Source organism: Serinus canaria, chromosome 8 (assembly GCF_022539315.1).
Source record: "Serinus canaria isolate serCan28SL12 chromosome 8, serCan2020, whole genome shotgun sequence".
NCBI classification, from domain to species: Eukaryota; Metazoa; Chordata; class Aves; order Passeriformes; family Fringillidae; genus Serinus; species Serinus canaria.
In genome coordinates, this window is record NC_066322.1 from 9853545 (window position 1) to 9867396 (window position 13852).

General features: G+C 49.7%; 1 protein-coding gene across 3 annotated transcripts in view; it reads right to left on the reverse strand.

Moving 5' to 3' along the window:
• The window catches only part of RNF220 (ring finger protein 220), a 212552-nt gene that overhangs the window by 69453 nt on the left and 129247 nt on the right, over positions 1–13852 (reverse strand). For all 3 annotated transcript variants that reach the window (XM_009088660.4, XM_009088659.4, XM_030226610.2), the window contains one exon: positions 12572–12701. In XM_009088660.4, the coding sequence (XP_009086908.1) occupies positions 12572–12701 (130 nt within the window). The remainder of the gene's footprint in view (positions 1–12571; positions 12702–13852) is intronic.

Consider the following 13852-nt stretch of genomic DNA (forward strand, 5'->3'; position numbering starts at 1 on the left):
GCAAAAGGCTCTTGAAATATGTTGCCAAGCCCAGTGCCTGTGCTTGTAAGCACACGCTGGTGGGGTGGCTGGCTCCCAGCTCCCCATAGCCCCAGGGAGATGATGGATGGGTGGGTGGGTGGGTGGAGGGGGGAGGGTAGTGGGGGGAGGCGGGGGCTGGGGAAAGGGGGGGAATGGAATTGTGTTTAATAACAAAATTTGTATGCAAGCCTGCATCCCAGGCTAAGGATGAGTGATCGGCAGCCAGAAAGTATTAAAAAGCCTCGCTAAACAGATGCTGACAATAGAACAAGACATATCAAATCAGATCTACTTCAGAAACATTAATATACACACGCACACACGCTCGCCCGCGCGCGCGCGCCCGGCTCCGCACACCCGCGCTCCTTTCTTCTCAATCACAGCAATATGGGAGACATCAATAAATTTTTATGAGACTTTTAGAAGATCAACACGGTACTAGATGTGACAAAAAAGCAATGTGCCTGTCATGTTCGCTTTGTCGGGGACACTTTAGCCCCAGATGCTGAGCTGCAGTGCCAGCAGGGAAAAATTGAATTTGGCTGGCTTTAATCTGCCTTGATTTGGCAGATGGCTGGGTGTTATGAAATGAGCAGGGATGGAGGAAGGTGTTTTCTCCTGGGGCTATGGCCCCCCTCCTCTCCCAGTGCCACTGCCTTTTGCCCCCTGCCCTGAAATGGTGGAAACACTCAGTTATCCACTGCCGTCAGGTAACTCCCAATGCCACAACTCTGCTCCCAGCGGTGGTTCCCACGGACCACGGATGGATGGGCTGGGGCATCACCTCTCACACAGCCCCACTTCCCTGAGGGACTGTGCTGCAGGATGCTCACCAAGGGTACAGGATACCCCCTGTTTCCTCTCGCCCAGCTCTGCTCTCTCTACCCTCAGGAGGTGTCACAGAGTAGAAATAGTTCCTGCTGCCTACTGAGACACAGCCCTGGCACCACCTCAAGCCTGTGCAAGAACAAGCACGATGGGAAAGATTTCCATCCCCTCTCCACCTCCAGCACTACCCTGAATTTCTCAATCACATGAAGTGTGAAACAACATTTTTTTTCCTTTTATAATCCAAATGCCTTTTTAAAAAAACAACCCCATTTCCTCCCTTTTCTTGTTAAAGGTGTTTAAAATTATTCGTTTTCAAGGGAAAAAGGAAGAATATAATTAATTCCTCCTAGAAATGGTGTTAGGGCCAGGAAACTGAAGTTTTCAGAATGAGAGTCTCTCTGGTCAGCCAAAAGATCAATCCTCTGCTGTTGGGACCGATAAGGAAGGGGACTGGTTAAGATAACTTGGCAGGCTTTATTTTATTCTTCATCTGGAGGATTATTAGTACTCACCCCCTTTCTTGCAATGTAGCTCCACTCCCACACTAATAACAGTTCAAAATTTGTTTTTTTTTAATATCCAGAGATGGGTTAGGAGTAGGCATAAGCCCAGGTCATCCAAGCACCCAGACCCTGCATTTTAAGCGTGCTTTTCCCGATCCCACTAAAGAGCCCCCTGAATTACAAGGGCTGCAGCCCCCTGCACCTCTTAAGAATGCTGGCAGCTGGCTCAGGATCGAAAGGCTGTCAGCAAAGAGAAACCTTCCCCTCCATAAACACCGCAGACAAATTAAAAATGGTAAAAGGGAAATCAAGACCTTTAAAGTTCAAACACTTTTCGGTGCCTTTTAAAGTTTTTTTGCTCTAGGCCCTTGCAGACAGCACAATCTTTGGAGACCTTGGGATTCTCTTTAATCACCCAGCCAGGCTGCAGTGGTCTGAAATGATTACACATTTACATAGTAATAACCCCAACACTCCCCACATTATTTCATGGCTAGCATATTTCCACTCAGCGAGTGATCCATGTGTTTTAAATTATAACCTGTACATAGGAAATTAGTTACTAAGTACGATATTCACGGGCTCATCTGACACTTCTAATTAAGGTGATTTACACAGAATTATCTTACGAAATAAAAAAATGGTGTTTTGCTAGCTAATAAAATATAATTACTACCCGCTTTTCTAAGTTACAGTTAGTTTTAATCTATTTGGGGAATTGTTTATCTAGTTCATTACAGCAAAACAACTTCTTTACCTTTTAGGCAACCCCCCCAAAGTACCAAAGAAGAGCAAGGAACACCCTGGGAAGACCCAGCGATTTTGGCAGCCTCCTTCTCTCTCTCCTGAAGACTGCACTTCCAAGTGATACAAGGCTGCTCCCTCACTGAAAGTTTTCTTTCATGGGGCTGAGACACCAGCTCTGTCAGTTCACTCATGCACCTCATGCGTTTGGATGTCCCCATGGGGACAAAATAAGGCCCCTGCCTGATGCTGCCAGAGGGCTCTGCCCAGTGGTGCAACTGCATCACCTGTTAACGGGAACAGCACAGCCAGATCCCCATGTGCTTCATGACACACTGTTCCTTTAGATTAGGGACCATCAGCTTTTAGAGGAGCCTTTCCTCTCAGCAAGGCTCTTCGCAAGGAAAGCAGAACTCAGGCTACACCAGAGACATGCAGATGGTGCAGATGTCCTTTAATCCTAGGCACACACATTCGGTTAGGAGCATCCCCAGGTGCAACTGGGAATCCCCTGGCGTGTCCCTGAGTGAGCTTCAAGGGGCTGTTCAGGCCCAATGCTTCTGTCATGATTTCCCCAAGGGCAGCTCAGCAAGCCAAGTATGTGCCCTCCTTATCCACAGTCTTGGGGTTTCCTCTACCCCTGCTATGGTTGCTGTTACACAAAATGACCTTCAAGCCTATTTACTTTGTTATGGTCTTGCCTTTTGGGGTGTGCTTGCCATGGAAAATAAAAAGGCAACATGCAAGGAATGGTCCCTTATCCCCCCCATGAATGGAAGCTGCTGCTTCTTCCCACAGGGAAAAATCAGGTCATTAGCTGAAGGTTAAGTTCCCTGAGCTGGGGCAGCTGCAGTTGTTCCTGCTTATCCCTGAAGGACCCTGAACCAGTAAGCAGCAGGTAAGAGAGCTGCTGCCATGCAGCTGCAGTCTTCCAGCTCTGCCAATTTTCCACAGAACCCCTTCTCAGCAGCCCCCCTATTTGACAGGCATCAGCCTGTGCAGCTCCCACAAAAGAGCTTGCAAAACCCAAAGATTTCTACAGGCTGTAGCAAATTAATGTATTAATAAAAAAACCACCCACCCCACAAAAAACCCAAAACCAACCCCAAACAAACAAACAAGAACCAAAACAAAACCAAAAAAAAAAAAAAAAACCCAAACCCAGAAAACTGAAAAACCCAACCAAAACTCAATTTGAAACAGTTTATTTTTAGCTGTAGGACTCATGGCTTGAACATGTAGCCTCGGGATGGGAGCCCTGGCAGCAGAGAAAGCCTCTGGCAGAGTGTGGATGGCAACTCCAGCTGTAATGGAGCAGTCGCTGGGTAGAGATGGAATTGGATTTTTGTGAATGCCAGTTTAAATAAGTGGAACTGTCACTTGATGCTTAAATAAGGACATGGGAGTTTGATTTTATACCTAGCTGCAGGTGACAGCCCTCAGCATGGCCAGGTGAGGTCTGTGCCATCACAGGAGGCACACTGGGGTTTTTACCCTGCTGTGGCTCCCCCAGTGGCACCTGCATCCCATGACAGGAAAAGGGGCTGAGTGATGCAAAAAAATTGTCAAAGAGGCTGCAGTTAGGGCTAGAAATGTTTTGCTCCTGCAGTGCCAGACGTGCTTCCCACATGCTCGCCCTGTCAGTATTTGTGAGACCTCAGTGACCAACACAGTCAGTTGTGACAAATCTGACCCACAGGGCAGTCACCCACCTCCCCCAACGAAATGAAATGCAGGAGAATCATAAAACACTGTGGCATGACCTGACCATGCTGAAATCCCCTATTTGCTCTGTCCTATTCACATCCCCAACTCTTTCTTCCCTGCTGGATTTTCCTTTATCGACCTCTGGTACCCCACGTCCCCATTCAGAGTGGATACCAGGTTTCTGGGTGAGGATGTGATGGTCCATGTGTGCAGGGCCAAACAGGAGACCTGGCTGGGGGGTAGTTCCATTTCTCTCCCACAATTTGAAAAGAAGGTGGCTGGAAAAATAAAAAGGAAAATTGGAGGGAAAGGTCATGCATTAGATTGATTTGGGGGGCTCTTTGCTGCCATGGCTGTAATGACTGTTTAATTATTCCCAGCTCATGTGGCAGTTCAGAAGAGGCTCTGCAGAAGACATGCATCACTCCAGGGCAAATAACTGACCGGAGATTTATTTCTCACCCTTGGGTTTCCACACACCCCTTCCCAAGCCTCCTGCTGCCCTGCGAGTCAGCAGCACTCAGAGGAAGGCTTTGCCCTCCAGAGTTCCAAACCTCAGCCTTCAAATCCATATCCTGGAGTCAGGGAATGGACTGCAGGTACCACAGGTCTGAAGGCAATTTAAGGAGGGGTCATAGCCCTTTTAGGGCACTGCATGAGCAAGGGAAAACATGACCCACACTTTTTTCACTTGGTGTGCTACCCTGGAAGCTCTGACCCATGAGAAGTGCTTCTCACCTACAGATTATGGACAGCAGCCTCTGCCTTCCCTGGGGTCTGCCATGGAGGAGAGGAACAGGGCATCTCTAAGCAGGGCAGGCAGCTGCCTGGCTTGTGCTCTCTCCTAGGAAAAGCCATGGGTGAAGGGTCCAGGCTGCTGTCATTGCCACCCTCTAAGTGCACAGGAGGAAGCTGGAGGGTCTCTCTTCCCTTTCTGTCCATGATTAATCTGCCACAGTGAGGGGCAGGGACACAAATCAGAGGAGGAATGAAAGAGGATAAATCCATGGTATCAGCAGCACCACATTGGCTAGATAATAAACAGACTCCTCTCCTCATAAATTTCTCTCCATTCCCGCATGTTTCCCCACCATCAACACTGGCAGACCTAGAACTGGGCTGCTCCTGGCCTTTCTGATGTCCTGGCTGGTGGGAAGAGCTGTGGCTTTGCCAGGGAACCTGGGACCCTCCACCTTGGCTGTCATCCTTCACTCCCTGCCTAGACTGGGGTGCAGGAGAAGCACCAGGATGGCACAATGGAGCCCCATCCAAGCTCACTGGGGTTTAGAGGATGCACAGGACACCTGAGATGACAGTGGCAAGGTGATCCGTACCAGCATGTGGAGTGGGTGGGAGAAGCACTAAAGACACAAAGCACGCTTCAATTTACTTGGCAGTTTCACTCTGTCTCAGTGCCCCAGGGCAGCTTGTTCTCACTGCTCCAACATCACGCTGTGTCCTCACTCATATTTTGGTAGCTCACCCACTTCTCCACACCCCACACAGGGATGTGACCCTGTTAGGTGCCTTGTGGTGACAGGTGATCCTGGCCCTGCTTGGGGATCACCAAGGAGCTGACACTTCCAGGCAAGTCTAATTTAGATTGGACAGGAGTCAAACTGCTGGAGAAAGCTTCAGGTGATACCACCCAGCTGGAGATGCATTTGTAAAAAAGTGGAAAATGAAACTGCACACCCCTGACTGAGGGCTGAGGTTCTGTGATGAACACCTCTGCTGTGGGTGGCATGGGATGCCTCACTGCTGCTGTGGGGCAGAACTCTCTCCCCAAGGGAATTGGGGCAGAACAGGATATGAAAATGCGTTTTGTGTCCCTGGAGCAGCTCCCAAACACCAGCCTGTCCCTGCAGCCTCGTTTTGCTGGTGAACATTGGCTGCAGGGCAGTCATGGAGGTCTCACACCCAGGAGGAGCACTGAGGAGACATCACACGCAATTAACTGCTCGGTTGATCACCTTGGGGGATAGCAGAGCCCTTTGGGAAAGCCCCTGGGAGCACTGGGAGTGCACAACCAGGGAAAGGGTGCTGCAGGAGAGGTACCCAGTCCCACCTGCAAAGCACGCTCAGGCACTTAATAGTACCTGTCCTCAGCATCTCCCGGCCTGGATTTATGCCTTGAGGGGTCACCTCTGGCGAGACTCTAATAACACGACTTTATTAGCTTTCTTGTTCCTTCTTTAAGATACAGTAGCAAGGGGGGAGGAGGGCAGCAGCACCTCGGGAAAGAGCGGGGGTCGTATGGATAGGAAGCAGCTGCCCTCGCAGTTCCCCTTCTCGGTGACAAGGGGGAGAGGGAGAAAAATGATGCTCCCTTGAAATTTATCATGCACCCAATTACAATGTTAATTGGCAAGTCCCAGAAATCAATTAATTCGCAAATTTTTTTCAATTAAAAATTAAGATAAATCATAAAACGTTATTAAGCAAAGGCCAAACTCCATGAACTTTTTTTTTTTTTGTAGGCATCTGGGTTTTTTTAAAATTTAAATAAAAAAAAGAGCTGTGTTGCCAAAGCCCGATGCCCTTGAGTGCCTTTGCTGAAGCGCAGGGGGCTGTCATCAGCAGGACTGGGCTGAAGACAGATAAAAAAATATCGACCAGTCGGACACACTGCTTCTGCTTTATTGATCAGGCGGGAATTTAACTTGCTGTGCATATCCACCGTGTCAGCAAGGGCCACGGGCGAAATTAAAAGTACTTGGCTTGGAGATGTCGCCTTGATACCGGGGGGTGGGGAGAGATGGAGGGAGGGGGAAGAAGAGGGGGAGAAAGGGAAGAAAAGAAAAGAAGAAGGTGGAAAAAGAAGAGGGAAAAAGAAGGAAGAAAGAGACGGGGTAAGTTGAGGAGCAGGAGGTTGCAGTGCCTGCTTGCTATCTCACTTGTTGGTCAGGGCTCCTTCCTCTCTCGGGAGAGCCTGCAGGTGTCTACTGCATGCAAGGAAAGGAATCATGTATTTCAACGGAGCATTGGAAAAAACCCTTCACTCAAAACCATTTCTAAACTCTCTCATTGAGAGGCTGGGGGACCTGCAGCATTTGCTGCACAAGAAGTCTGGGGAAGTACCTGGTCATCAAGTTAAAGTCCCCAGGCATAAATCAAGGAGACCTGAGGCGAGAGCCATGACCCTGATGTGACACATGACAACAGAGCTAATTCGGGTTTTACACACCCTATTTATCCTGCAGGGCCTGGCAGCACGGCCACTCGCCCTTCCCCAGCAGCCGCCCACGCTGGCCCTGGGAAGGTCCTCCAGAGGTCCTTTGGGACAGCACAGTGCTTGGCAGATCCTACAGAAATGAAATGAACACTGCTCTGGGGCAGTGCAAGGAAAGGAGCAGCTCTATTTAAACACAGAGTTCCCTGAGCAGGGGAGGGCTGTGAGCCACATCTCATAACCTGCTCTGGGTCCTTATCGTGACCAGGAGCAACAGACCAAGCCCCTGTCATTTGGGCACACAGGGATGATGTGCTTGCCAACCTGTCCATTAGCAGGAGTCTCCAGTGCAGACTCTGAGGGGGTAGCATGGGATGACTTTAATCAGAGAGACCATGAAACACTGGGAAAGCAACCTGTGAAAGATGTGAAAAGCAGGATGCATTTCCATAGGTCTGGAGACATCTCTCCAGAACAGTCAACTTGCCTTGTGACCAGTTTATCTCCCAAGGCCCCACAGCCTTTGTGTTTCAGCTATCTTGCCAGTTTCCTCCTTATTTCTTATCCCACTGGACCCAGAGCCACCTCTGTCTCCTGAGAAGAGTCACTACTGTGCCTCTCTACATAAAGAAACCTGGAGCTGAAGCTCCTCACAGCAGGGTAAGGATGCTCTGTGCAGTGCCAGGAACTGAGGAAGCACTTTCTGCTTCTACCCCAGATGCAAAAGAAGAGAGGATTAAGAGCAGTGAGAGGAAAAGAGCATGTGTGCAAACAAGGGAGAGGAAGCTTCAGATGGAACCCAAGGAAGATTTAAGTCTGGGCAGAGGTGCACTGAATGCTGCTACAGGAGCTGGAGCACCATAGTCCTGGGGTTGGCTCTTTTCCTCTGACATGAATCAAAGCTGGCTCCAAAAGTCAAGCTAAATCCCCCATCTGGCCACTTCACCCTCTTTGACACAGGCATTCCCACTACATCTTACTCTGCCCTCCTTTGCCTGACACTATTTGGTTCTTTGTGACAGCATCTTTGAGGTCACAGAAAACAGCCTGCAGCACTTTCCATCTGCACCAAGGTGCGAGACCCCGGTGCCCTCTGTGCTCCGGGAAATGCTTCGTAATCACAGGAGCAGAAGAGAAATTATTCCTGGACACACAGAGAGGTCATTAGGGGAAATCAGTAGCTCCTGAGATGCTGGATGTGCAGGGATGTGTCCCCACACCCCCAGGAGAACGGCAAGGAGCAATGAGAGCTGCTGGCCTGGGCTGGGAGCAGCCAACAGGTGGGCACAGGCTTTGTAATACAAACATGCTCAGAATAATCAGTACTGATTGCAAAGGAAAGAAGAAAGAAAAGCGAATGAGGAGAGAGTTTGCACAGCCATGGGGCACTTTGAGAACATCATCACCCTCACTGCTCCACCCTCTGGATCACTCCCCAGCTATATTGATACCTCATCCATTTTTGGGGAGGTGAAATCCCAGCTCTGAAGCAGAGGCTTGCTGCTGCTAATGCAGGGGAGAATCTGTCAGCTGTCACATGGAGAAATAAAAACACCCCCTGCCAAATATGTTTTTTTAAAGGAGCATTGCATATTCAACAACAGATTGTTATGCTATTAAAACTACTGCATCCAAAGGCACATTCCCAGCCTTCAAACTGCTGAACTCAGCAACTGTAATATTTGTAATGTGACTTCCTAAGGTTTTTTAAATGGCCAATAAATGTCTCTTCCCCAAACTCTAGAAAGAATCATTGTGGAGCATCAGCTGAGGCTGGCTCTACAGCTCTGACTTCCTCCTTTACTTCTGTCCTCAAATTCATCTTTCCTCCCACCCTGAACTCAAACCAGAGCCCCAAACCTGCCCTTCTCCACCCAGCTTCCCCTCCATCAGCAGTGTTCTGAGGTCACTGCCTGGGGAAAGCAGGCAGGGATTAAGGGTGCTGCTGTCCACTGCCATTTCTGCTCATAGTATTTACCTGCAGGGTGACACACAGCAATGTGTGTGTGTGTCCTGAGGGACAGCCCTGGGTGCTGCTCTAGAATGCTGTGCCCACCTGCACTGCCTAGGTAGTTCTAGGCTGGGGAAATGCAGCTGCAGCCAGAGCAGCAGCTGAAGCTTGGAGCTGGGGCCACTGACAGCTCCAGAAAGAGTCTCACATTTCAGTGTGCTTTGCCTTTAACACGGATGAGGTGTAAAACAAGTGAATATATATTGAGTGAGGACAGGAGACTCACATCCAGATCAGCTTCATGCCCACCAACCAGGAATATTCATGTATTCTGCGCTGACCAGCCTGGCTGAGGCACAGGGCATAGACACATACAAAAGGTCGCTGTTATTATTTCTTATTTTTACCTTGGGTGGCACTTAGCTGCTTAGATGGGCACCTTTTGCTCTCTGCACAGGCAGAGCAAGGAGAGCATCCCTTCTGCCCTGCATCATGGGGCCACCCCTCACCTGCCTCCCACTCTCTGCTGCTTTGAGCCTGTGCTCTGCAAAGGTGAGCTCCAAGGCAATTTCTCTTTGGAGGAGGAATACCAACAGTCTTGCCTGGCAAGAGTTAAACCCCATAAAACCAAGGCTTGTAGTTTTGTTTTCTTTCAATTTATACCCTTCACTTAAAGGGGGGGCAGGTGGGGAGGGAAAGAGGGGGAGAAAAAAGAAAGCCAGGTGACATATTCTAAGAGGGAGCACCGAAAACGTGTTAAGCACTTCAAAATCTCATATATTCAATCGGCCTCTGGCAAGACATCTGCCTAATGTTAGCGCTTAAATATCCTTTTCCATTTTACATGCATTCAAGTCTCATTTGAGCGAAATGAAACGGTATTATTAAAGGGAGATTTTGCACAAATGGCCTGAATTTGACATGTCAAGTTCAATGAGGCTGTTACATATGTAACACCAAAAAGGGCTTGGAGGCTGCCGGCTCTTGAAACAGCGCCAGTGGCTCAGAAATGAAATTTGCATTCAGAGAGCCCTGCTTCGCTGCGTGGAGCTGTGCACAAGGCTCGGTTGGACCCACACAGCGTGGAGGAGCCGTGGGGCGAGCACAAGCAGGTCTCTCCCTCTGCTTTGGGAAACTGGATACACCAAGAAAGCAGCAGAGCTAGAAACCCAGGTACCTCATTCCCACTCAAGATAGCTTTTTCAAGGGAAAGCTGGACCCTGCACCAGGGTTGGATCCTCCTGAGTGATGTTCATCACTGGTCCAACAGCTGGTTTTTGTCCTAGTACATGCACAGGACTGATAAGGCATGGGTGGGAGCTGCCCTGTTGCCAGCATGGCTCCTCCTGCCTCGCTGCATGATGCTCGAGCTGGGTTGACCTTGGGAAGTCCCTTTTCTGAGGCCAGGATGGTCACACCAGTACTGCCCATGGAGGGAAAAAGCACTGTCCCTGTCTCTGGAGGACAGCAAACCCCATTCCCACCAGCCGAGAAAGGGGTTCATTGGAGTGGGTGAGTTGCTTGTGGTGATCTGGGACATGGGTAGCATTGTCCAGGAGGTGCCTACAGCTTCCTTGTATCTCTGCCCCTAGAAGCTCCTGGAGAAATCCCTTTTCCAGAATTGATCCAGTGCCCACCAAGCCTCCAGTGCTGCAAACTCAGTGGGCAGGAGGGAATCTGACTTCCTAACCCCAAGCACAGGAAATCTACGATTTTGTTGCAAATCATTAAGGTTTATTAAAACTTAACACCACAAGCCATGACTGGCTGCATCCTCTTTAAATTAGAAAAAAAAAAAAAAGCCCTTGGAAAGCAGCCCCCTGGTTTGCTTCTCCCCATCAGACTGATAAGTAACAGCTGCTCGGCCATTTCGGTAACAAGTCGGTATTGGCAGGGAGCGGCCAGGGCTGCCAGTGCCCGTCGCGTTTATAGGCCTACATTTTATTTTTATGTTTATTGGGTTATTTGAGATCATTATTAGTTTCTCTCTTCTCTTGTTGATGTGTTCTTGCTCCTGGCTTCTCCAGGCAGGAAAGGTGGGGGAATGGGAAACGGAGCTACCCACTGTAGCGAGCTGCCTGCTGGGGCTGGGCAGTGCAGGGGACTTAACCCCATCACACCCCACTGCCTGCTAATCCTGCCCACAATTCCTGCCCTTCCTGCCTGCTGCTGCCCTGGTCCCTGCCTCGGTTTCCTCCAGGACTGGGAGAGCCCATCCCTATGCAGAGCTGCTGTGTTACAGATTAGCCTCCATCGCCTGAATCCATCGCCTAGATTGAACGTTATCTATCACACTACGGAGGGAGTCGTTATTTAATAATTAATAAAGACCTCTGATTCTTCCTCGCCGCCTGCGTGGCCGAGTGGAGCAGGCCAGGGAAGCGAGGGCAAGCCAGGGAGAGCTGTCTCCTCTCTAACTGCTGCTGTTATTTAAAGGAATAATGCCATTCTTTTTCATTTGTCAGCTGGCCCACAATGGCCCTTGTCACGCTTTATGATTTAGGGTTTCCTTTCCTTTCCCATTAAACGCCACCTTCCCATCACCACTTCGCGCCAGCCAGCCTCTGCTCCTGGCTTGCAGTTTCAGTTTCACTCTGATATTGGCTCAACTTCTTTGATGGGCTCCTCCGAGCACTAATTGCTTCTGTTCATTTAAACCTGTTCACTAATTTGCAGTGGCCCTTTATTAAGTTGGATGTGGCCCAAATTACACCATAAATTACTCTTGCAAGGGGACTGGGTGTTGTGGGGGATAAATGGGCTGCCTGTTCCCTGCTTCCCCCCTTCCCTATCTTCCTGAGCAACACACGGGGAACGTGGGTGTCAGCCTGAGGGTGCAGGTGCCTAATTTGGGATATCTCAACCCAGATCCATTCTGGGAGGTCTCTCTTTCTCTAACTAAAGCTCCTTTCTGCTTCCTCCATCTGCAACGCCTATCACTGGATCCAAGAAGATCCAAGCCAAGCAGGGATGGATTCTGCATCCTCCACACTGTGCACAGCCATGTGCATCCCTCACCTTGGAACACACAGACACACACAGACACACACACTCACACACACACTGACACACATGCTGTCCCTCCTCTCCTACCACCTGCTGATGTAACTTTGCTTCTAGTATGCAGTTTGATTCCTTTCCTCACCTTTTAATGACCGGAGAATTCATTAATAATTGAAATAAACACGCTCTTTCCCAAGGCTGCTGACTTTTATTAAGGCAGGGGCAGGGATTTGCCAACCCTTGGTTGCAGCCATTTCCTAAATAACTGCTAGCAGTTAAAAGGCAATTTTTTTTTTTTTAATAGGTGACTTTTTTGCACTGAGGGTAGCAGAAGGGAGCTGAAGGCAGCTGAGGAGCAGTGTGCACCAATGCTGCAGGGCTGCTCCATCACAGGATGTCAGCAAAATGAGAACTGCTCACTACACACACGTCCCCAGGGAAAGGGATGTCTGTGACCTCCGTGAGGAATTTCTGCCTGCCTTTACCATTGCAGTGAACTCCAGGGAAATGCTTCTGCCCCACTGGCTAGCACTAGATCCCTCACATCTTGTAGCTGTGGGTACCACCATCTTCTCTGCCCCATGTAGGTGCCCCAACCAGATCACCAGGGTTGCTGATAGACCCCAGGGAGCTGCTTACCTGATGTTCAGCTGTGTGAGCTTCTCCAGTTCCTGCTCCATGTGCTCCTGCAACTCCCCTGGGCGAAGAAGGACCTGGCAGATGGGGCAGATTGGAGCCTGGCTGTCAAACAAAGTTGCTTTCTTTTTGCCTGTGAGAAGGAAAAGAAGGGAAAAAGCTTTAGCTCATATCAGCTGCCATCAGCATTGTCTGTGCTCTTCTTTGGTTCCTGTCCTAGCACAAGACTGAAATCCAGGGATTTTCTCATTATATATCCCTAATTCTCTCCCCATCCTACAGTGCCTGGGGCAGGGATTGGCTCTCTTCTGTAGTGGCACAGCAAGGAGAGCATCCCAAGCCTGGCTGTGGGCCCTCCACTCTTACAGGGAGAGCAGCAACAGCCACACTCTAGAAGTGCCCCTGTGCAAACCCAGCTTCCCCATTTGAGGTTCAGGTGATATGACTTGGAGTAGATGATTGACTCAACACTGCTCACTGTTCCTATTAACTCATTATAAAGAGCCATCACCATCCTCCTTGACACTCCTGAAGTTGGGTGGGTCAGGATGATCCTCTCTATGAAGGGCAGAGCAAATCTCCATGGGCACACAGTGTTGGGCAACAGAGGATAACCTGTGGTGTGAGGCTGTGGATGCACTAGGGAGCGGGTCTAGATGCCCACCCAGGATTGCTCACCCTTTCCCAGGGCTGGGCTGAGGCCCCTTGTCCCCCCTGCAGCACCAGCAGCTCCAGACCCCACAGCTGCTGGAGTTCTGGGTCCCCTGGAGCTGTATCACTCCTGGGTGAGATGTGGGGCTGCCTGTGTACCCTAATCCCTAGCTGGGTTGAGTCTCTGGGGCAGATCTGCAAGCGATGCATTTCCTCACACCCTCCTTACTCTCAATCCTGTCTTCTGCTTCCCTGCCCAGCCACATCTCCCTGGTTCGCTCCCTGATCTGAAGCCAATTTCTTCCAGCTCAGAAACTTTATTGCCCCCTCTGTAAGGAATATACAGCGTCTATTTAACATAAAATAAAACTCTAAAGCAAACAATGAAGTTCCCATAAAAGAGGGAAGCCCTCAGGTCCCCAGGCCCCCTCTCCCAGCTGTACTAGCAGCTCTGCTCATGAGAGGGCGTGCGGAGCCTGGCTCAGATGGCTCTGGCAGGGGGAAATGTGCTTTATAGCTGCCTGTTGTCATCCAGCATGAACCCTCCTGCTGGATTATTTATTTATGTATTAGACATGGATCAAATTGGTTAAATCCGAGTGAGAGGCAGTAATGCACAATAAAGCAGCCGGT